Source organism: Medicago sativa, chromosome 5 (genome assembly GCF_051527215.1).
Source record: "Medicago sativa cultivar Bolivia chromosome 5, Bolivia_mono, whole genome shotgun sequence".
NCBI lineage: Eukaryota > Viridiplantae > Streptophyta > Magnoliopsida > Fabales > Fabaceae > Medicago > Medicago sativa.
The window spans coordinates 66,920,001-66,943,777 of NC_140753.1; the positions used below are offsets into that span (position 1 = coordinate 66,920,001).

The following is a 23,777-nucleotide window of genomic DNA, read 5'->3' on the forward strand; positions in this document are numbered from 1 at the left end:
TGAGTTTTATATTTAAATTTATTGTTCAATTCACTTTTACGTATATGTATTTAAACATAAATCATATACATTCAACTCACTTTTTAATAAAATTAATTTTACAAAATCAATTAAATCAAAATCATTCTTTTTTCACCACAAAATCAAACAAACACTACATGAATATGAATTTATGATGATTTAGTAACTTTTGATTTTGTCCACACTCTGGCATTTTTCCATATACATGGTCTTTTTCCACTCTTGCACCCCACATGTCATTGCCCAATCAAAATTTACTTTTGGACTCCAAATGCCACAAACTTGAGATTCTTTTCCGCACTATCATTTAGTGGTTTGTTGACATATTTGACTATCTCATTTACATAGGATTATGCATGTTTTATGAATATTCATTCTATACTATTAATTTGTCATAATCTAAACTAGTAACTTAACACAAACCATGAAATCATCCTACTTAATTCAAAACAGATAAATAAGTTTACACAATCCAAAACTAATACATAGTAGGATACTTGACATTAACTCTTAGTGTAGGGGCATTTGATAATGATGGCTTCTCAAGGATAATGCTAAGCATGGGAATGATGTGATGGTGTAGCTTATTCAAAGTTAGTATTACCATAACTTGTATCATTTCTCAATTCGATATAATGTTGACCTTTTCAGTTAATGAGATGATTGGGGATTTTCCTTTATCCTTTTGTGTTGTACCAGTAGAGTTTCACATGACTAAGCTTAAGGCATATTCCTTACTATAAATAACATAATAATTTGAAATTAGAGAGTAAAAAGTGGTCATTTTCAAGCTTGTTGTAATCTCCAAGTGTGTGTTTGGTTCTACAATACCAATAATTGATTTTGAGTGAATTGATTTAGCTAAAAGTGACTAGAAGGTAAAATGATTTGTGTTTGTGTGCATTCATGTAAAAATTGGTTGAACTATAAATTTATGTGTAAAAGTCAATTCTAGAATAAAAAACTTCAAATCCTAACATGAAATAAAACCAATTCTAAAAACAAAATCAATTCTACTTAAAAACATGTGAGAGACAATTTTTTTGTTTTTGTTTTTACATGTCAGAGACAATTGTAAACCACCAGAATCTATTTTAGATCCTCCAAAAAGAGAATCAACAACGCACTTAATTTGTGGTTGACGAATGGTGAGTAGCACATGGAGAGTGGTTGTTTATGATTGAATGGTTTTAGTTTGGGATTACACCTTATGTAAATTACCAAAGCTTTTCTTGGGTGCATTGCATCTAATTTATTATGCATAATTGCATATTGAAAATTGTTGATTAGAAAATTATAACATCCGTGAAAGAAAGTAGAGCTAGATATTTCAATGGATTAACATGCCGTAATCCTTCACAAAGAACTCCTGTCTTTCGCCTTTTAAAAAAAAGTACTCCTGTCTTTCATGTTAATTCGTAATTAGACTATTTAGTATTTATAATACAATTCAGCAATCTATCACATGTATAATGTGAAAATATCAAGAGTGATCTACGGTCTATCAATATGCAAATACTCTTTTTTGAGGGGAATATGCAAATACTCTTTTCCTAAATAAAAGGAAAATGCTTTTTTTTTAAAAAATAAAAAATAAAGTTCAGATATGTATGGTCAAGAGTTTTGACCCCATTGTGATCCTACTCAGCTCGAATGGTTAGTGTTTGCAGTTACGCGGTGAACGGATCTGCTTCACACACAAAAATTACCACGGGTTAACTAAGATTATGGTAACCTATCGATCAGTGGAAGGTGATTCCCCTAGGTTGGGCCTTTTTTGAATTCCGCTCCTCTTGTGCAGATGATGGTCAAATGATGTTTGGAACTTGAAACTGGGATTGCTACGACTTTCTCGTTGGTCTCCAGATTTTAACTCTTCTAGTAAAAAACAAACTCATAGTCAGGTATGTGTCTGTTTTCATTATCTTCCTCTGGAGTATTTGCAACCTATAACTTTATTTGAGATTTATAGGGCGATTTATTTGCTTATGTTTGTGTTGTTGCTTAGCCAACCATGCATTTTTTTAAAATCAGCTTCATGACCTCACGTAACAAGTGACACATATAAAAAAAGATTGCATTTTGATGCAAGAATTTTGTGAATTAATACAACTTATTTGATAAATATATATACGTTCTTTAAAATAAATATTTGTTTCGATGTATAAATAAAAATGATATAGCTTGAACGCTTGGTGTTTATTTTCAAAATAATACAAAAAAATAGCATCAAACCGCACAATGTGCGTGTCTCTAGTTAAAATTAAAACAATAATAGAACTTAATTTTCTTATTATCGGTTTTTATGTGTATGTTTCTTTGATTCTTGCTACGGAACTATATTCATTGGTCGATTCAAATTGAGAGGATGAGAAAGAGTTGAAAACATTGATTCACCACATAAACTGAACCAAAATTAACTAATATAAGAAATCTAAGGAACAGTTAAAGAAAACACTCTAATGAAATGGATCTAGTTACAAATGAATTTGCTCTTAGGACATACAACAAACATGGATGGAATCCTTTAACATCATAAATAAAATCCGTATTCCCTTCACTCTAAATCTTTAGTAGTTCTAATCCTATGTGTATCATGTTATCTTCTACTTAATTAATTCTGATAAATTTGGTTGTTAATTAATTACCGTGGGTAAGACTCATGAATGCGTTCTTGCAAGGGGAATATTTGAAGTCAGAGGAGTATTCCGAAGTCAGAGGAGTATTTGAAGAATGCGATAGTGAGCACCGGAGTAGACGTGATGCTTGTGCACGCAGACGAATTTAACAACGAATACCTGAAACAAGGAAAAATGGATACGATGAAGAACTAATGAAGGATTTTCAAATTAAAAATATATGTCTGAGCCTTGAACAAGGGGAATCCCTTGGAAGACAAAAGACTAATGAATCATGAAGCCATCAACAAACCCCTAAGCTTCAAAAGGTTTCACTTATCATTGCATAATTCCAACAAAAGAGAAAAAAATTCCACAAATAAAAAAATGAAAGACAAATTAATGAGAATAGAATGTAATACCTCTTCCTCATGAATCATTGAAGCATCATTTTTGAGAACTGTTTTCCACACCTTTGCCTTTCTTACAAAAAATAGTTGGTCCGACACATTGGTTAGACGGTATATTATAATTTGCTCTCTCTTCTTCCTCATTTCATAGTCTTGGTTGGTTACATCAAATAATTAAAATAAAAAGAAAAAGAAGTGGAATTTGTGTTTGATGAGCAAGAGTATTTATAGAGGTTAATAAGCAAAAGAAGAAAATAATAAAAAACTAACCATTTGTTAGTTGTGGTTTGTGGAAGATTTGATTTGAATTTTGATTGGTGATGATTGTGGTAGAGAAGAGATATAAGATAAACACAATGATTGCATTGCATCAGTAGTGGATCCAATCTTGACAAGGACACAACAACAACATTTTGTTAAATGTGTTAAAAGATAATTTGTAACAATTATGAACAAAGGTACATTTTTATTTCTTATGATGAGTGGATCCTCACTTTTTCTTTTTCCTTTATGTTAGTACATATAAATCATTTTCCTGTTCAAAACTGAGTTTATTACATTTGATAATTTCATTTGTATTTGGGAGAACGAGTTCAATTCTTCTTAGGTGGAACTTTACTTATCTTTTGGTCGATTTTGGATTATTAAGATACCTTCGTCTAGGAACCAGAGGATTAACAAAAAAATATATTTAGATTTCATATTTCACCTTCAAAAGCTCAAACATTGTTGATGGCTAGGACTTTAATTGTTTTTCATGACGGTTAATGCTTTAATCGGAGAATCTCTACATAACTTTACAATGTATGTAGTTTTTTTTGTGTGAAGGAATTACAATGTATGTAGTTATGCACTCCTGTCTCAATTATAAGCAAAAATATAATTTTTAAATTTATGAAGATTTCAATTGTCTTTTGTTTTCATATAATGAAAAAATTTCTTCATAAGAATATGATCAGTTTGTAAGTAATTAAGTATGTTTGACCTTTAAAATGAGGGAACAAATAGTTTATTTCCGCAAGACAAGTTTTTATCATATGTATCTTCTTTTGATCATGTGTCTTTTATCTCTTCGATCCATTTTCACTAGATGACACAATTTTTTTTATTTTTTTTATCATTCGTCAGCCAAATTTTAGTTAATTCTATTTTGAAGTTAAAATCTATATTTTTTGGGTTTAAATGTGATTTTTATTCAATTCACTTTTATTTATATGTATTTAAACATAAACTATTATACATTCAACTCACTTTTAAATAAAATTAATTCTAAAAAATTAATTTAAAGTTTAAATAAAATCAATTTTTGTCTCCACAAAATCAAACAAACACTACATGAGGATGAATTTATGATGATTAGGTAACTTTTGATTTTGTCCACATGAGAGAATGGATGAAATTCTTTTCCCCACACACCCTGGCCTTTTTCACTCTATCAACCCACATGTCATTGCCCAATCAAAATTCAATTTACACTCCACAAGACATAAGGACCCGTACAAGAACACTCATTTCTTTCTTAAAATTTAATAATGATATGTATAGATATCTCATCTACAGTAGATTTGCATGATATTGAAAAAATGATATCAACCAGTATTGTCATTATATCAACCAGTTTTTATCTCACTCATATACATTGTTTCTTTGATTCAAAGCTTACTAAAAGTAAATGATAACAAAGCTAAAACTTCTCATACTTAGTTACAAACTAAAATCTGATTCATTGATTAAGTTCAACATGCTTATGCAGAAGAAATCTCAATCTCAGCCCACCAAAATGAAGTGGAGAAAGTTTTCGAACTGTAAAATCAGGCGACATATTCGTTATCTCTCTATCTCACTGATTTCATTCATAGTCGGTCTCTTCTCCGAATTGGGATCAACAAAAACTCTAATCAATTCAGAAATGTATTCCACATGATTGATCTTCTTGTTAAGTTGCTAGAATTGGATCCACCATTTCCTTGAGAGGTTTGTCCCATTTTAGATAATGTGATGCCCAGTTTTCAACTGAGCAATTATCAACCGAACAAGGAATTCGACCAGTAACTATTTCAAATAACAAAGCACCACAGCTATAAACATTACTTGCTGGACTTGTTGATTGCATCAATGTCTTTTCTACTACCATCAGACTTTTTTTCGGCTGAATCTATTTCGTCGGAGAAACTCAAATCCGAGATTTTAGCAGCGTGGTCATCGGGTTATGTGGACAGCTGAAGAACTCATGCATATGTTGTAGGCAGTAAGCCATTCCCATTGCAAATTCTAAGTCTTGGTTCCCTGTTCGATTGGTCAGCTTCTTTTACTGGAATTTCAAACATGATCAAATTAATACATCAAACATTTCCAAACTTGTATGCAAAAATGCATGCATATTAATTCCTCTTTTTTCTTGTTCTACACGCAACACACAAAAGGGTAAACAGATAGCAAAATCAATCAGTACTTACAAGACAACGACTTTACTATCCAAGCATTCTTCTCCAACCCAATGACAGCGATCAACTGAAACTACATGATCAACCCAATTTGACAAATCATCAAAAGGATCACTAGTTATTCTCTGATTCAACTTCAAAAGAGTATTACCTGCACAAAGAAACCATATTTCAGCATCTATAGCCAAAAGGGTAACTAGCTAGGTGAACAAAATATGCATGCATTAGTGAAAGTAAATGTGGTTAGCATGGCTTTGATTTTCAATGTAAAACTCTTGTCACCTAATATGAAACAAAGTAAATGTTTAAATTATTTCTCAGTCATAGCAAGCACACCCATCAAGCATATCTATTAAATGTGTGCTTGTGTTTGGCTACATTAAATAAAAATAAAACCAAGTTATGGTAGTATTAAGATAAAAACGTTGTGAACTCACCTGATTTAATCAAGAAAATCACAATTGTTTAATAAATTATCACTGAACAATGACCAAACAAAGCACATAGTACAAATAAAAATAATAACATCAGATCTTCAACAATTGCACTCAAGCTGCATCGATCTTTTCCCTGGAAGTGGAAATTGTAGCTCTATATTTAATAGATATAAAAATAATAACACATCAAATTAAGTCAATAAAGGCAACAATGAAATGACGAGAAGTAGGTTGTGGAATCAAACCTAATGAATAAGTGAAAAATGCTTTATTAGTACCGGTCTCAGATCTTTTGAAATTAAAGAACTAAAATTAAAAAGCATATTAAAATTTAAGTACCTTTAACAAGCAAAAAAAACTCAAAACCAGCTAAAACAACTGCAAAACTCTTGAATGGTATCACAGCATGATCTACTCGTACTGCTAGCAAATTTGATATTAGTGACGTCGGAGACAATTCAATTTCAGCTTGGTAACCATCTTGGTTGTCATAAGCTGAAATAGTGCGAGTTGAGTGACCAGTGGTTTTGAATGGGGGCTAATAGAGTGCACCGTTGAATCGGCGGTCCGCACACTCGGCTTTCCTAGTTTCAGTCCACGCTTCGTTTTAACAATATTCTGCCCTTATTTTAAGGCCTTTGATGTCTGTTTATCAAATATTGTTTTTTATCCATTCTTGATCCTGTCTGCAAAAGTTTTACCAACTTTGAAATCTTAGTAACTTGCATGTATAAATGATGGTAAAAGAGAATAGTATCTTGAAAATCAAAACTTTGTAACATGACTTATCATCTTAATTAGACTAAAATAACTTCAACACAATTAAGGAGAATAGATCATGGATCATGGACAATGTGGGTGGTTCAACAATTGATGAAGGGTAAACTCTGATACCATCTTAAAATTTAGACTTATCTTCTAACTTGGTCCTACAAACCAACTAATAAGGTGAGGACTAACAACACCTTATAATAAGTGGTTCAAAACCCTGAAAACTAACATAATCACCGACCTACTAATATTTGTTTATCCAATTTTTTTTCCCTCAAAAGACATCAATCAAAGAAAAGGAATGACTCTAATCATCAAGTAATAGAAACTCACGAAACTAAAATGTGTAGTACCTGTGTAACCAGAGCATATATAACGGAAGGGTCGTGTAGCTGCAGAGGCACTGAGGCATAGCACTTGAACCCTTCAAAACATGAGTTCAGCTAGATTAATTTATGGTGGTAATGCTTCAATAGTTTCAAGCTTATAGTAGCTTTTGAAATGCATATTGAGACACTAACACGTTACACATGCGGTTATATTCAATTATTTCACTAACAAGGCAAAATGGATAAGATGAAGAACCACTTGAGGCTTGCCAAACCAAAAATATTTGTCTGAGCCTTGAACAACTGCATGGCTTTCTGTGATTTCAAAAGCCACCTTTGAATATATAAGCTATTTATATAGTTTCAACCATGGTTATCAAATTGAGATTCAAGTTGTGAATTGGAATCGACCCTTTTTATGTAAAAACAAGATAAGAGACAGTTAAAAGATTAAAGGTAATACCATTCGACCCTTTCCACCGTTGAAGGATCATTTCTTTTGGGAACTGTTTTCCTCACCTTTGCTTTTCTTGCAAGAAATACTTGGTCCGACACATTGGTTATACTATATATTATAATTTGCTCTCTCTCTTCTTCCTCATTTCATAATCTTGGTTGGTTACATCAAATAATTTTAAAAAAGAAGAAGTGGAATTTGTGCTTGATGTGCAAGAATATATATATATATATATATATATATATATATATATATATATATATATATATATATATATATATATATATATATATATAGAGGTTAATAAGCAAATGAAGAAAAGAATAAAAAAAAACTAACCATTTGTTAGTTGTGGTTTGTGGAAGATTTGATTTTCATTTTGATTGGGATTGATGGTAAGAGAGTCAGAAGATATACATATATACAGAGGGCATATCTAGCGAGAATGAGTTTGTTATGTGAGAATGTGAGAATGCTTTATCAACCATTAAATTAAAATATATGTTTGAGATTAAAAGTTCTATTTTAATCGACACATGTGTCTTTCCACACTCTATCACCTAAATATATTTAAACATAAACGACTATGCATTCAACTCACTTTTAAATAAAATTAATTTTACAAAATCAATTTAATCAAAATCAATATATTTAAACAAATATTTTCATTTCATGAGTACGAATTTATGATGATTTGGTAAAACATTACATGAGTATGAGTTTATGATGATTTGATAACTTTTGATTTTGTCCACACACTCTGGCTTTTTTCACTCTTGCACTCCACATGCATTGCCCAATCAAAATTCAATTTGCACTCCACATGACACAACTCATGAGATGATAATGGATTTTCCTCAAAGTGTATCATTTCTCAATTTGATACAATGCGGACCCTTTCAGTTAATGAGATGATAATGGATTTTCCTTTATCCTTTTGTGTTGTAACAGTATAGTTTCACATGCCTAAGCTTAAGGCAAATTCCTTACTATAAATAACATAATAATTTAAAAATAGATAGTTGTTCCTATCACTAAAGTTGTAGATGAAGTCAAGTCTAAGATTAATCATCGTTGTGCTCCGATTCAACTTCCATTAGGTAGGGGAGATTGTTTCCATTGACTTGTTGATCTTGTCAAGTTAGAGTCACATGATTTTAATCATTTCAATGAGGATCCATATGACGGACGAGGGCATCCTAGATATGAAGAAGTATCTGAAGATATGAAATCACTTGTGCTAGAAAAAAGACCTGAGCTCATTGAAACTGTGTCAGAGGTTGATGTTGAACTTGCTGAAGCTTTTTGTAGTGGCAACGATATATCCGCTTCTGATCTTGATGGTGCAATTCGTAGGGCTACAATAGCAAGGAAATTTGTACCAATTTTCATGTGTGGCGCTAGGGATCCCACGGGGCTTAGACTACTTATTTATGGTGTAAGACGTTATTTGCCGAGTCCAATTGATGTGAGTAATTATGCTCTTGATCAGGCTAGGAATGGAGAGAAATTTGAATTGTCTGGAAGTATTGATGGGCCGTTTGTCGCATTGGCTTTCAAAATGGAGCATAGAATGCTTTGTAAATTAACATATCTAAGAATCTATCAGGGTGTGATTAGAAAAGGGGATTTTATTACTAATGTTAACACTGGCGAGAAGCGTAAGGTTACTCATTTGTTTAAGAGAAGTTGTGATTGTATTGATGAAGTTAATGAGGCTTATGCTGGACAAATTGTTGCTGTATATGATGTTGATTGTGCACCAGGAGAAACATTTACTGATGGGTCTGTTAGATGGGCTATGACTTCTGCCAATGTTCCTGATTATTCGGTCTCAAAAGATTCTAGAGAGCAATCTTCAAATGTTGTGAATGGATTCCAGAGAAATGATCCTAATTACCCAGTTGGTTTGGTTTGATTTTGGATTAGTTTTCTAACTTATTTTTTTACGGGGAATTTTTTGCTTAATTATTGATCACTGATGATTAGTTTGTTATTATTTTTTTTTTTTGTGTTCTGCACTTTACGATTGATCCTATCTCTGTTGTCAAGAATATCAATGCGACTCTACGTTTAACCTTTAGTAGAAATGCCAGATTAAGCCCCCATACTAAAGAAGCAAACTGGGATTAAGATAATTTCGAGGCAAATGAAGATCTGTTCTTTCTTATTTTCTTTGTTACTTTGCCATATGGACAAGATTCTGATTTTCTCCGTGTATCTGTTTCATTTGAACTATAGTTTTCAGTGTCAATAAGTTATTTTGAACTTTTTGTTTTTAATATCATTTACCTACTTGAAATGTAAATGGCAATTGAACAATGATCTGTTGTATGATTTGCAATTGGTTTATCTGCAGTGTTTCTTTGCTGCCTTTCTGTTCTACGTTTCTATTATCTTAATGGTCTATCTATAGTTGTAAGTTGCATTGGATGATGTCTTCATGAAGAGAATTTAAATGCATCCTGCTTGATTATTTGAGTTTCTATCGCCCAACACAAGGATACGAAAATAGTTATGCCTTTATTGAGATATTGATGTAGTTTTTATTCGGTTGGCAATGGGTGGGTTAGAGACGGATTGAAGCCATTTATTTGTATTTGATTTTTTATTTGAGTTTAGAGATCATTTCTTGATTGGAATTTGCTACTGACTTGATCTAACACATTCATACTTTTCATTTAGTTCTTAGTGATACTCAGGTCCTGAAACAACATTTTCAAATGCTCCAATTAAAATATCCAAATCACTCATAACTTACATGCAGTTGTATACATCCCATCTGGACCTTTCTTTACTTTCTTCAAAGCATTCTCAACTGCAATCTTCCTAGCTTTGGTTTCCTGGCAACAACTCCTCCAGTTCTTGTTTGGCTTTCAAAAGCTCAGAGATGGTTTTGCATTTCAGCATTTCATCAAACTCGAAAACCTTATCTATGTACCTATTGCTTCTTTCGTTGTAGGAATATCCTCATCACTATCCATTTCATCACCGGTCCACAGTATCTTTTCCTCGTCACTGCCAGACCAAACACTTAACTTATTCCTGTCATTAGCATCAATTAGGTCTGGATGTTCCTTAGCTTGCTGTCTTGCTTTTCTAATATCTTTATGCAAACGGCTCTTTGAAACCTTATCTTTATCGTTTTCGTCCTCCCTTCCTGTCCATAGATTGCTATCTTCATCAATCTCCTTTGCCAAGGTTTTCTTGAACTCTTCATCCCTGGTCTTCTACTTCCAAAGAGATCATAGGGCTTGTGTACACCATTAGCTCGGAGGAACTTGCGCTAGAAAACACATCATTGTATGTATGAAGATTACAAAAGAAGCGTGAATTGGATCTTTGTTTTAATAAAACCAATTGCCATAAGATCAAAGCGATGAAAATTAGAATCTTGAATAAAACATGAATTTGGTTAAGTTTAAAAATTCTAACTGATAACCTTGAAAATTCAGCAGAGGCACTATTACAAGAATTTTGCAGTACAACCGACCTGAATCACAAAATTAATTTTGACTGAAAGAGAAACAAAGATGAGGCATTTCACTCTCATGGAAATTAATCTTACACCAACATTTAACCTTTGTGAGAGTGGTAGCAAATGTGGTTTTGCAACCATTGTAAGAGAATGACCTCCATCACATTAGAAGAACTATACATGTAGGCACTGTTTGGTAAGGCCACATAACTAGCTTATAGCTTATAGCTTATAAGCTCGTTTGACAAAATAAGTTCTGTTTGGTAACATTTTTTACAACGAGCTTATAGCTTATTTCACGAATTTCCATGAGCTTATAAGCTATTTTTCAGAAGCTACTTCAAGTAGCGTTTGAGCTTATAGCTTATAGCTTCTCATTTTTTCTTCCATATTTACCCTTATCATTTTAATTAAAACCCAGCTTTAACCTTTAAATATTAAAACACCTTTATTACTGCTTTGCCTCTATCTTCACGAGACGTTACAAGTTCTTATGTTACAAGTCCATTTCTTAACGTTTGGCATACATTTTTTTTTGTTCCATATAGATATAATTTTTTTCACGAGATGTTTCCAGATTTTTTGTTACAAGTCCAGTTCTAATGTATATTATTTTTTTTGTTTCATTTTGTAACAATTTTTATTTTAAAATAAAATTTTATATTTTTTTAAAGAAATTTTATACTTGATTTTTTTTTGTAAATTATAAAAACTGAAATGGAATAAATTTAAAATAAAATTTCTACAAAAAATAATATGTTTTTTGAGAGAAAAAATAATAATTTAATAATATATATTATGAATATAGTTTAATACTTTTATTATAATTAAGAATGTCCTTTTATGTCATTTTGCATTTATCAGCTAGTTGAACCGCTAATTTTACCAAACACTTTAATTAGCTTATCAGCTATTAGTCATCAGTCATCAGCTATAAGCTATCAGCTAACTTATCAGCTAAAAGCTATCAGCTAGCTTATCAGCTATCCGCTATTTTTACCAAACAGAGCCGTAATCTTTCACTGACCGCTTTTTCTTAGCCCTCAAGCTTTGCTACCCCTGAAAGTAAGAGTACGCAATACAAACAAATTAAAAGTAAATCAAAGTAAATTTATTTTTCGAGGTATGCTTGGATCAAAGGAAGAACATTTTATTTTAACATTTAATTCCATGACAACTTTGAGAGGTCACTTTTTGGTCAACTTAGAATAGCCAGCCAATTATCTTCATCGTTAGCATATACAAACATGAATGTTGAATTATTTAGAAGTTCATATGTGATGCATCAACTTACAATTTTGTTATATGCCACGTGTTTTTGCTTAAATCGTCATGTTTTCATCAATCATCTATCTTGGTATTTGTATTAAGTTTGATTCACAAATAGATTTTTTTATGTACGATTTGAATCTCAATTTGATAACTATGACGAAGAAGAGTTTTTAGAATCTTATCGACCATCATGATAATTTCATCACTTGATATGAGGTATATTTAGAGAACATGCTTCTGTTAGTTAGAATTTAGAAATGATAATCTTTTTAACTTCTCAACTAACCATGAGAGACATTCTCAAACTCGTTACGCTCGATCAATTAGTGGAAAGGGGAAATTGAAAATTATCCACACAAAAAAACAAAAAAAAAACATCATATTTTAGGGAGATTGAAGCCATGTATTATACTATTTTAAGGATCAATCTGAAGACCTACCTTCATTATTTTAAAAATCTTCTCGATAATCAATTCGCAAGGGGTATTAAATCAATAGACGAACCACGTGATTCAATCTAATGACTAAGTCATATCTTTTGGTTTCTATAAAAATAAAACGTCATTGTATTAAAATGGTTTGAATCGGATGACTCGGTAAAAAAAAAAATCAAATCGCATCTTATAAAATGAAAAAAACCAGCAATGAAAAACACTTGAAAAATCAAACTTGGGTTGGGATAAAATAAACAGAGAAAAAGAAAGATGAACACAAATTATCATGTCATGTGCCAAAGTCACACGGTCCACACACACAAGACATAATTTCAATTTTAAAGTTTTGTTCCCCGCCCACGAAACCCTCCACATACATCACACGAAAAGGGTATACCTTGCACCATGTGATATCATTAATTAAATGTTCATGACCCACAATATCAAATCAAAGCTGGCTCAAATACCATATCATCATTATCACATATAATAATCATATCATACAAGTCATGTAATATGGCAATTCAACCCAAACTATGTAATAACATATATTAAATTAAACCCTAAGTTAAATGATCATATAAGATATATGATATGATTTTTTTCCAGTTGTTGTGAGCTGTAACTAACTTCAAAACTAAGCAAACTATCTGGTGTATCGCGGTAGCATGAAGAAACATGCAGGGCACCTAATCAAACCATTAACATTACAACCCAAACAGCTTCTAAATCCGTTTTTATCCGTATACACTTTGTGACTTCCGTTACACTCATCACACACAACAAATCTGAACCCTCCACAGCAATCACAACCGTTCATATTCGACTTCGGTAACCGTTCGATCAAACGATTCAGCTCACCGCTTTCGTGTAACTGTTTCACCTCGTCAACGCCGCCGATGTAAACTCCGCCGACGAAAACCCTAGGAAGTGTGACGTTCTTGCGGTTCAGGATTTCGTTGAGTTCGTCGCGGAATCGATCGTCGATTGAGACATCGCGTTCGTCGGTGATGACGCGGAAGTTCCGGAGGATTGATCTGACGGCGCGGCAGTCGTTGTATGTGCGGCGGATTACGCGGAGGCTGGTGAAGTAAACGACGACGCGGTTTTCGAGGCCGGGAGGGAGGGAGATTGTTTGTGGTGGTGGAGCGGTGGTTCGGGAGGCTGATAAGGCGCGGAGGAAGGTGGTGGAGATTCTGATGCGGCGGAATAGTGAAGGAGATTTTGGTAAATTTGGTTCAGGTTTTTCTTGGATTAGAGTTTCAATGTCTTTGAAGGAAGAACAAGTGAAGTTGATAGAGCGAGTTCGGCAATGTAACGGTGACGGCGACGGTGGTGGTGAATTACGGTGGCGGCTCGGTGAAGCTAACCAATTTGGCGGCCACATTACCGATTTGGGGGGAAAGAAAACGGAGAGAATTTCGGTGGAAAATTTGTGGAGTGGAGAAAAAATGAGGGAATGGAATTGAGAGAGAAAGAAGAGGGTGTGAGGATTTTATAAATGGGAAAAGGGTTATTGAGTCTTAATCGAATATTAATAATCATAACTCACCCACTTTACCATGTGCGTTGTTATTTCCTTTTTTGCTTAGGTGGAAATTAGTTTATGGTAAGAAATATTACTAACATTAATTTCGCACGTAGAAAAAATATACCGGTGTGCATTTTAGACAAATGAAAAATAAATACACCAGTGTGCGCAACCTGTATTTTTTGATCCCTTGAAATATGGAAAAATTATGCAGTTATTGTTTGAGAATTACTAACATATTTTAATTAAAGAAAATGTTATTTCATATTTGTAATAGAAATAAAATAAATATGTCTATAATTTTTAGCTCAACTGTTTTTCAAAATAAAAAAGTTTTAGGTCAACTAAACAAAAAGTCGAAATTGTTAAGTCCGACGCCTTTTATTCCTTTAATTGTGGATGTATAAATTGACGACTAATATTTTATTTAATGAAAAGTGTTAAAATAAATTAAAACTTATTTAAACAATTAAAAAATTAATTAATAGGTAATGTTATTGTTAATGATTCACTAAAATAAATAAAACTTTTTTTAAAATAAAGGGTAAATTAGTCTTTTCAGTGGATCTTTGACTAGCTCGGAAATTTGGTAAGAGTTTTTTTAAAAGGAAATTTAGTAAGAATTTAAATACTACTCCCTCCGTTTCAAAATGAGTGTCGTTTTAGGTGTTTACACACATATTAAGAAATGCAATGATTAAGAGAAAGAGAATGGTTACTTTACCAAATTATCCTTATTAACTATTGGTTAGTTTTAAAAGTAATACTTTGGAAGTTGTGTGCACAGTATTAATTGGAGGGTACAATTGAAAAGAAAAAGTTATTATTGCATTGGAAACTGAAAGCGACACTCATTTTGAAACAATTTTTTTTGGCTAAAGCGACACTCATTTTGAAACGGAGGGAGTATCAAAATCTTTTAGTCAAATAAAAAAATATCACTAAAAACTTTGTCTCAATGTTATGAAATGACTTAAAGACAGCGGGGTGTGTCACACACTTGATATTTTTCTGTAAGAGGTCAACTATATTTTTTTATAGAATTTTTCGAGAGGAATTTTTAATACTACCTCCGTCTCAATTTAATTGACACAATTTTGTTTTTCACACATATTAAGAAAAATGTATAAATAAAGGGGAAAGTGGAATATATTGTATTGGGAATGATAAAAGTAGTATTATTTAGTGTTATATTGTATTGGAAATGATGAAAGTTGTATTGAAAATTGAAATGTGTCAGTTATTTTGGGACACTTTTTTTTTTTAGAAAATAGGTCAGTTATTCCGAGACGGAGAGAGTATATAAATTATAGATGTAAAATATTATTAGCTGTAAGAGAATAAGTCCGTAGTTTTTTTTGTCAAAAAAAAGAGTCCATAGCTATTATCTCATCACAGGAACAATGTGTCAACTAATTTAAAAATAATTTGGTTGGATCTTTTTAATTGTTGCATTGCCTTAAATAATTTTGTTTACAATTTTTTTTAGATGATACGCAAAACAATATATGTTTGCTTAAAAATATATTTGAGCCTAAAAAAAAATGGTAACGATATAAGCCTCAAAATATTGTAAAAAAAAAAAACAATATGAGCCTCAAAATTGATTTTAAACACAAGTTTCAAATCACAATTTTATTTTAAGATCAACTCTGGAAGCAAAAATTAAGTCTACTGCAAAGTATCTAAACATATCAAAATCAATGATAACCAAATCAATTTTCTCTCAAAATTGAATCCAATCATGCACATAATACTTACAGAAACTTCATTAGGCATAACCATATTCTAAAAGGACTAGTAATAATAATAGTAATAAATATTTTAAAATTTTAAATCCCAGCAGTTGTTATATGTGTAATCCTGCTGTGTTATGCATATATATATTGAAGGAGTATGTGGTAGTAACTAATGAATGACTGCATATGTATGGAGGAATGACTCTCTGCTTCCTAAATTAAACATCAACATCCACCTGCGGTTAAAGATAACAATTCATTAGCAATGCTCTATATGTTCAATACTTCAATGAAGAGAATTAAAATTAGAAGAAACCACACCTTAATTAATCACATCTCTGGTCCTCTGAAGATAAGAATCTCCCCATAAGGCTCCCTTTGCTCAACTCTGAGGACATCGCGGGTAGCAAGAACTATGCAGAACAAAGTTAAAACAGATATGTTGAAACTTGGGAACGATCTTTTTATTAATCATTAGTAAAATATTAATATAACTTGTAAGTTAGAGGACTGTGAGTAAAAATACCACAGGTTTGATAGAAAAGTATAGCTGCTGATTTTTTGGTCATTCCAGCAGCTAGAATATCCAGGGATTCAAATTGAGGAGCTCCACTTGCTGATTTATGAGTGTCAAAATGTGCTTTCAACTGACTGTAGCATTCAAAATCAATACATAAGCTTTATCGTTACCAGAAATATTATTTATACTTTAGGTTAATAAAAGATTCATACGCTTGGATTGATTCGGTTATCTTGTCATTAGAATGATTGGGATTTCCTTGTGTTTGAGTGGGTGTCTCCACAAGAAGTTCTGAAAAGCAACCTACAAGGCTCAGATATGTGTTAAGTGGATAAAGAATATCAATACTAGTCTGAAGCCTTAAGAAGTAATGCACCTTGATCAGGTGTTGGAGCAAAGTCCGACAACCTGCTGAACTTTTCATTCTCAGGTAAGCCATGAAGCCCTCCACCGCTCTTTCTGGATGATGAACACTTGCTTTTTGTGGCTCTGTTAATATTAATAGTTCAAGCATCAATCATTGATAAACCTTTTCAACAAGACAACGATTTTAATCTCTATTCAATAAGCCAGATATGAATTAATGAAATGGTCATTTAACTGGATTCTGTAAGTGGCAAATTTAAATTGTTGTATCACCTTCCTCCTTCCAAGTCTGAATGTGAGGAATGACCATGTTCAGATGCTGTCCTCGCGGAATACGAATTGTCTCCTCCTCCTGGAAATATTTCTGGCTGGACGACTGCATCCAAATTTGTTAGTTATTATAGGTATACCCTTCGATAAATAATTTAGAAATATGAATGATCAAATGACCAAGTAAAGATGAAACATACCATGAATTTGGGGAGTACCGTTTTGACCTGGAATGTTCTCTGGAAGCTCCTTCCCTACCGGCAGCAACTTCCCTAGCGGATCCTGAAGTATGTTGTCTACCCCATCGCCAAATTCTTTAGAACCCTTCACATTTGGAGATTTTATCAGGAATTAAGTTTTTATCCTTCTAAAGTATGGAAAAGAAAACCAAAAGATGGATGTAGGAGACTAACATGTCCTGTGAACTCATTATTTTGTACTCCTGGAGGTGATGTAGATGATGGTTCTGGAGGATGGTCTGCTGAAATCCCAACTGCATAGAACACTGATATTTGTTACCTTCTGCTTAACCCTTTCAACGTCAAGTATGAGTAGTTTCACAAAAAGAAAAAAGAGAGAAAGGTTATACAAACCTGAAGGTGAATCATGCGGTGGTTGAGTGCTCTTAATCCATAAGTCAAGAAGAGATGATGGATAATATATATCTTTGTTTACAGTTGACAATAAGCCACCACATAGCGCAACAGGTGGTACCTCCATGAGGTTAGCTACCTTAGTTGAAGACATGATATCATGTCGCTTCTGCAACTGAGAGAAGCAGGTATTACACTGTAAGTATATAGTTGTCTAAATCTTCGGCAAAGGATTTCTAGAAGCAGTATTAATTTAAAACCTTTTGTATTCCTCCTCTTCTTGAGACTAAATCAGAAGGGTCTTGAAGCCAATTTTGGTAATTCAGACTAGGGATCATGGTTTGCTCGAAGTCCATTTGTATTGGTTTTCCTCTTTTCCTTTTAGCTGGCCTTCGCCTTTGAGGTTCCTGTTGCATTGCACTTATGTGTTTGGTCAGTTTGTTTGCACAACATTGTAATGTTCTTTGAGCAGATAAATGATTATAGTACCTCTCTAGCATTCATGTTGTCATTAGATTGCTGAATGATCGGGTGCTCGGGATGTTGGTCTTCAATTATATCATCTGCAGAATAGTTATATCAGTGACAGAAGAAAAGTATATGCATGACAAGAATATATAGATCACTATGTTCCTCGGACTTATTTCTAAAACTTTGATCATGTAGAAAGGGAATCTCATGAGCTTAAATATGCTTCACATTTTAGTAAAAGAAAAAAGAATTAATGCACTTTAAAGTCAAAACATAGTAACGAACCCAAAACAAATTCAACACTATTTAAACTTTTACTTCTGCGTTTGACAGCCAACAACTTTTATATGCATGCATTGCAAAATATGCAAAACTGGCTAAAACAAACTAAAATGAAAATGGATAAATTGTAAAGGATTCAAACTTTTAGCAGGTATGAGTGCCTACAAATTTGACCCCTTTTAACTCAGCACTGATAGTAGATTTGTTTTCAAATGGAAGACATGTTCACGTAGGGCACATCATATGGAAATATGGCTTAAATTAAATTAAATGCAACTGAGGTGAAATTAGTAGTACAAGTTTACAAGTAGGTTTATTGAAAATCTTGGTGTTTACACGTAGTCAAGTGATTGATATGCTACTCACCTATCGTTGTTTCAATTGGTGGAGGTGGGGATGGTTTTCCAAATTGAGCACAGTCCCCTGAAGTTCCATTCACTTGTGTTTCTTCATCTCCAAACCTGTCACATCATTCACAAAGAAAAACGAGTAAATGATGCTGATAATAAACCATTTTCTCAAGATTCAAGAATGAGCTAACAGGATAGATGGTTCATTGATCCTTCTAACAGGACACATGAAAATATTTACAACTGCATTTCAATTCTGATATTCATAGCATAAAGCTTAAAATTAAAATGTCTAAATGAAATACTGCTAGAAAGAAGAACATGATTATCAAAAGAAGGATGGTGGAAGCCAAAACCTCTCATATTGATTGTGTGGAACTGCATCAGCTTGGAAAAGTTCAGGTAAGGTAATATTGTCCGGATCAGCTGAAAATTTGAAGAGTCAACAAAGGAATGCTTAGATAAAATGTCAACATGAAATGTTTAGCAAATTAAAAAATGAAAACCTTGATGGTGATGCACCGATGGATCTTCCTCCTCAATTCGTTCATTACCAAGATCCAAAGTATCAAGTCTCTGCAACAATAGAAAAGCATAGATAATCCAAATTCAAACGATATTAGTATAGAAAAAGCATAGAAAACAGTTGGACAGGAAAGCATAAACAGTTTGCAAGGACTTTCACAGTTCTCAGTTTTATTGATCAGGCCCCAAATACTCTACCATCCACGCTTGTAAAAGAATTTAATATAATCCATCAATGCCTTATATTTGTCTATGGTAAGGTAACCAAGTAAATTATGATCAACACAATTAAACATTTGATCATAATCAAATAAACCCGTTTCTTTGATAGCAAGTTATAACTAGATTATAAATTGATTACGGTTTCTATATAGGAACAACTTCCATTCATAGATTATTAGTGGTATAAATTTCTTGGTCACACCACACATGGTCAACATGATTAATCGAAAAACATGGTTTAAATGCTATATCCATAATCTGTAAAATGCATTACATACCATGGAAAAATAAGCACTACGATGGAACCTCGTTGTAGTTGTTGCAGTGGACGGATATGAATTTCCAATTTCTCCCAGACTCCCCTCTTCTTTATTTGTTATAGTTATTGCGTCTCTCCTATCAAAAAAATAACACACAGGTCAAATTTCTTTAAAAGTGACTACTATAGCAATAAGTTACTATTCTGCTTAACTTGTTTAACTATCCAAAGTTTCAAACAAGCTCTTACTGTGTTCAACATGTGTATTTTTAAGTGCCTAATGACTTTTCTGTAGTATAGAAAGTGGAACTTACTCGGGATTAACATTATAATCCTAAGTTTGTAAAATAAATCATTAGACCAAGAAGCTTAACAGGGGAGTCAAAAATTTGATCAATGGTTCAATTGGGACAATAAAACTCATTCTTTGGTCTGTGTATACTGTTATATGCACATTAATTTCATATTTGAGTAACTTATTTAACTATATACAAAGTTTCAAACTATTAAACATGTTCCTATTCTGCTTAACTTATCTAACTATCCAATCCATAGTTTCAAACCATTAACAACTTAAAAATTACCTCAAAAAAAAGTGAAAAATGAAAATATTTAATAATTAGAACAAATTGGACTCACTTAGCTTGAGACTTTCCTTTAGGAAGCACTGTAGGATCTGGGCCACTCTTAACCTTCCATGCTTCGTTAATCTCAACCTTACAAATTCAAAATTAAAGCAATTATATATCTATATTTGAATTTATTGAAGAAAAAAAAACACAATCACAGAAAATACGGAAGTTGAATTTGAATTTTATACCAGAAGCCGTGAAACATCATCTGCAAGAAAGAAAGAAAAAGAGATAAAATTAAAAAAATTAAAAAACGGTGAAAATTCAAAAATATTGTTCAAAAATTGTCAAATAGTGAAACAGAATTTCATGATTTTAACATTTGATTAATTCATCATTAAAAATAAAAAACTGATGAAATTTACCATAGAGTAGCTTCACTTTTCGTTCATACACAATCACAACACCTCCTGGTAAAAACGAAAAAATCGATTATGAAGAATCGAAAGAAGTGAAAAAAGAAAACAAAGAAGTGTGTGTGAGAGAGAGAGAGAGAGAGAGAGAGAGAGAGAGAGAGAGAGAGAGAGAGAAGGGGAGTTTACCCATGAGAATGCCAGAAAGTCTGAGAGCCATGGGAATCGCTGGATTCAGAATCTCTTCACTGTGAAGAAACGATTTCAGTTAAAGAAGAAGAAGAATAAGCATATAAATAATCGATTATATGAGTAAAAGTGATTTTAATTACCAGATTTTGATGATATTGAGCTTATTCAACTTTTTCCTGTTGATCTTTGCGTGCATCGTTGCCGCCATCCTTCATAAAAAAAAAAAAAAAAAAGCGATTCCGATTCTCATTTTAGTAACATTGAAAAAAACTCAAAAACAGAGAGATGAACATGCATTCATCAAATTCAAATTTCAAATGAAGTTGAAATGAAGATGAAAATGTTGGTACCAAATTTGACCGAGAGGTGCTTTTCTAGCAAGAAGCTGGTGTGAGTAAAACATTGTTGCTTTCTAGAAACTTTTGAGAAGATGAAAATGTTATGAGAAATTTGAATGTATTTTTATAAGGTGAAGAAAATTACTTGAAAAGAAAGTTGAAAGAAAGAAACGAGAAAAGTGTGAATGAATGAATATGTGAAAGTGTGTTGTATTATAGTGTAGTGTGTACCCGCCAAATATGCAAAGCAAGAAGCGCACGGTGAAGAAGGTAGTGGAAATGATAGGGTTACGCGTGAGGTTACGTGATTGATCAATGCTATGAAGCAGGATTGTTCCACGTGGGATTTTTAACGGCTTGGATTTGATTAGATGATGGTGTTTATGGTGAGAATAGTATTGCTTAGTGAGAACTCTTGGCTGTTAGAGTAGGACCCATGTGAATCAGAATCAAACGATTTTGTTGATCCTTCAATCGCCTAGTGAATTTGTTATGGTTAGTGGAGTTGTGGAAACAATACTTGACTCACAAGACACATGCTTACTTGGTCTCTTAGTAAGGATAAATACCTCAATAAAATTAAGAGTACATAAATTTTAGTTGAATCGATAAAAATGTCGAAATTGTTATAGATGTTATGGCAAGAATTAAAATTAATAAAAATTCTTACACTTTCACTTATATGTATGAGTTTTTAATGACTTTGTTATTTCGTCAACGAAAAAATAACTTTTTATTTTGTGGTGTCTGGGTTTTGAATCCACGACCTTTGCATATATTATGCATTGTCCCTGTCAAATAGATTTCTAAAATTAAGAGTATTTTAAAAAGGACTATCACCATGTTAAATTTGTATATCCAATATACTTCATACATGGACACATGTTGGAGACTCTTGAAACAAATAAGAAAGTACTTCTCCAATTTTCTTTCCTCCATTTTTTTTCTTCAACCTTTGAACTTATTAAAACTCATAGCATAGTCATGCATATAGTTTAATCAACTCATTTCCATTAACTTCCCTCTTGATAATGGGTGCGTTTGTTTCAGCTTTTAAAAAAATAGATTTTGTGTCAAAAGAATCTAGAGATTTTTTTTTAGAGATTTTAAAAAAAATCTGAAGTTATTTGTATTTGCCTACTATCCATAAAAATCCATTTTTTTTAAATGAGTTCTAACATGCACATGTGTTATCTCCTTATTGTTAAAAAAAATAGATTTTGAGAAAAGCTAATCCTAATAGCTTTTCATTTTAGGGTCAAAATAGATTTTTTTGATAAAATGAACTTTCTAAAAATCCTAAACAAACAATTAAAAATGAAAAAAGTGATTTTTTTAAGGGAAAAAATAGATTTTTTTTGGAAAAAATATAAAACAAACGGACCCAATATGTCACACAAGAATAAATAACCACACACAAGTCAATATCTTAAACGGTTCAATTTCGAATAAAACAATATATAATTGTTATTCTACATGTTTTGCATTTTGGTCATTTGGTGCTATAAAAAGTCTCCTTTACTTAAAATAGTTGGGTTTGCATTTCCACTCATCATATTTGTTACTGACCACGTGACTACGGAGTATAGCAAAATCTTGCCATGCATATTCTCCAAAAACAGAGTAGGCCCCATGTGAATCAAAGGATTTTGTTGCTCATTCCATCACCAACAAACTCGTTATATGGTAAGTGAGTGGAATTGTGGAAAATGGAGTGACAACTTCCTACATTTATTGCCTAAAAAAAAGACTTCCTACATTTACATAATTTAATAAATTTATCTCTAAATATCTATTTTGGTCTTCATAGTTTTTCATCAATCCAGTTTAGCTTCTCACATAAAAAAAAATAATTGAATGAGTTTCTTACATTTTTATGCGGTGACCAGAGGCGGAGCTACACGAGGACTGGGGTAGGCCATGGCCTACCCATTTATTTCGTGAAAAGACTATAATACCCCTAAGGTAATATTAATATTATTATCATGCCATGGCCCTATTACACGCTTTATCTGTAGACGGTAGATGCAATAAGAAATTAGGGGAAAGTGATTGGTGTTTGGCTGAGGTTAACAGCTGCAGAAGCATATCTTTCAGCAGTTTCAACTTCCAAATCTTCAACTGCTTCTGGCTTCTGCGGATGGAAATCAAATGCTCTGTTTCTTGTTTCAAATATCACCCCTGGATTTATAAATAAAAGATGCAATATTTGCTTATGTGTTATTAATTCTATCCTTTGATCTACCAAATGAAGGGACTCACTCACTCACTGCCGGAAATCCCGCAACCGGCGAACTCAGCCACATCACCGACATCTCCTCTCTCTGCATCAATCTCTAGAATCAGAGTCAATTCTTCATCTCAATCTCTCTATAAACCCTAAAAGTGTAAGTGTATCTATGAATCAATTTTTTTGTTTGTTTGTTTGTTAATGAATTTGATTTGCATATAATCAATCACATG

General features: G+C 32.5%; 2 protein-coding genes, 1 long non-coding RNA gene and 3 pseudogenes across 4 annotated transcripts; 1 reads left to right on the forward strand and 5 right to left on the reverse strand.

Moving 5' to 3' along the window:
- Nucleotides 1-2,413: 2,413 nt before the first annotated feature.
- Nucleotides 2,414-3,367, reverse strand: LOC146924200 (uncharacterized). Its single transcript, XR_015010068.1, has 2 exons — nucleotides 3,062-3,367; nucleotides 2,414-2,819 (listed from the first exon to the last, which is right to left on the reverse strand). It is a non-coding gene; the product is annotated as an uncharacterized LOC146924200 (long non-coding RNA).
- Nucleotides 3,368-4,624: 1,257 nt separating this feature from the next.
- On the reverse strand, nucleotides 4,625-5,354 carry LOC146924201 (putative inactive receptor-like protein kinase At3g56050; annotated as a pseudogene).
- Nucleotides 5,355-8,599: 3,245 nt separating this feature from the next.
- On the forward strand, nucleotides 8,600-9,551 carry LOC146924202 (elongation factor G-1, mitochondrial pseudogene; annotated as a pseudogene).
- Nucleotides 9,552-10,175: 624 nt separating this feature from the next.
- On the reverse strand, nucleotides 10,176-11,106 carry LOC146924203 (uncharacterized; annotated as a pseudogene).
- A 2,008-nt stretch (nucleotides 11,107-13,114) lies between these two features.
- LOC146924204 (uncharacterized protein At5g39865-like) lies at nucleotides 13,115-14,153 on the reverse strand. Its single transcript, XM_085709216.1, has one exon. It carries the CDS (start codon nucleotides 14,056-14,058, stop codon nucleotides 13,318-13,320), a length of 741 nt encoding a protein of 246 aa, XP_085565342.1. The 5' UTR covers nucleotides 14,059-14,153; the 3' UTR covers nucleotides 13,115-13,317.
- A 1,749-nt stretch (nucleotides 14,154-15,902) lies between these two features.
- LOC146924205 (sister chromatid cohesion 1 protein 1-like) lies at nucleotides 15,903-21,524 on the reverse strand. Of its 2 annotated transcripts, none has more exons than XM_085709215.1 (21): nucleotides 21,327-21,524; nucleotides 21,117-21,185; nucleotides 20,974-21,032; nucleotides 20,797-20,841; nucleotides 20,620-20,639; nucleotides 20,439-20,515; nucleotides 19,819-19,936; nucleotides 19,300-19,369; nucleotides 19,150-19,219; nucleotides 18,810-18,904; nucleotides 18,180-18,253; nucleotides 17,951-18,097; nucleotides 17,691-17,865; nucleotides 17,511-17,590; nucleotides 17,298-17,421; nucleotides 17,101-17,203; nucleotides 16,838-16,950; nucleotides 16,674-16,752; nucleotides 16,468-16,592; nucleotides 16,263-16,354; nucleotides 15,903-16,177 (listed from the first exon to the last, which is right to left on the reverse strand). In XM_085709215.1, exons 1-20 carry the CDS (start codon nucleotides 21,377-21,379, stop codon nucleotides 16,272-16,274), a joined length of 1,779 nt encoding a protein of 592 aa, XP_085565341.1. In that variant the 5' UTR covers nucleotides 21,380-21,524; the 3' UTR covers nucleotides 15,903-16,177; nucleotides 16,263-16,271. The 2 variants fall into 2 exon arrangements, with proteins under 2 accessions (XP_085565341.1, XP_085565340.1); XM_085709214.1 differs by having other exon boundaries at nucleotides 16,674-16,764; nucleotides 21,327-21,501.
- Nucleotides 21,525-23,777: the final 2,253 nt, after the last annotated feature.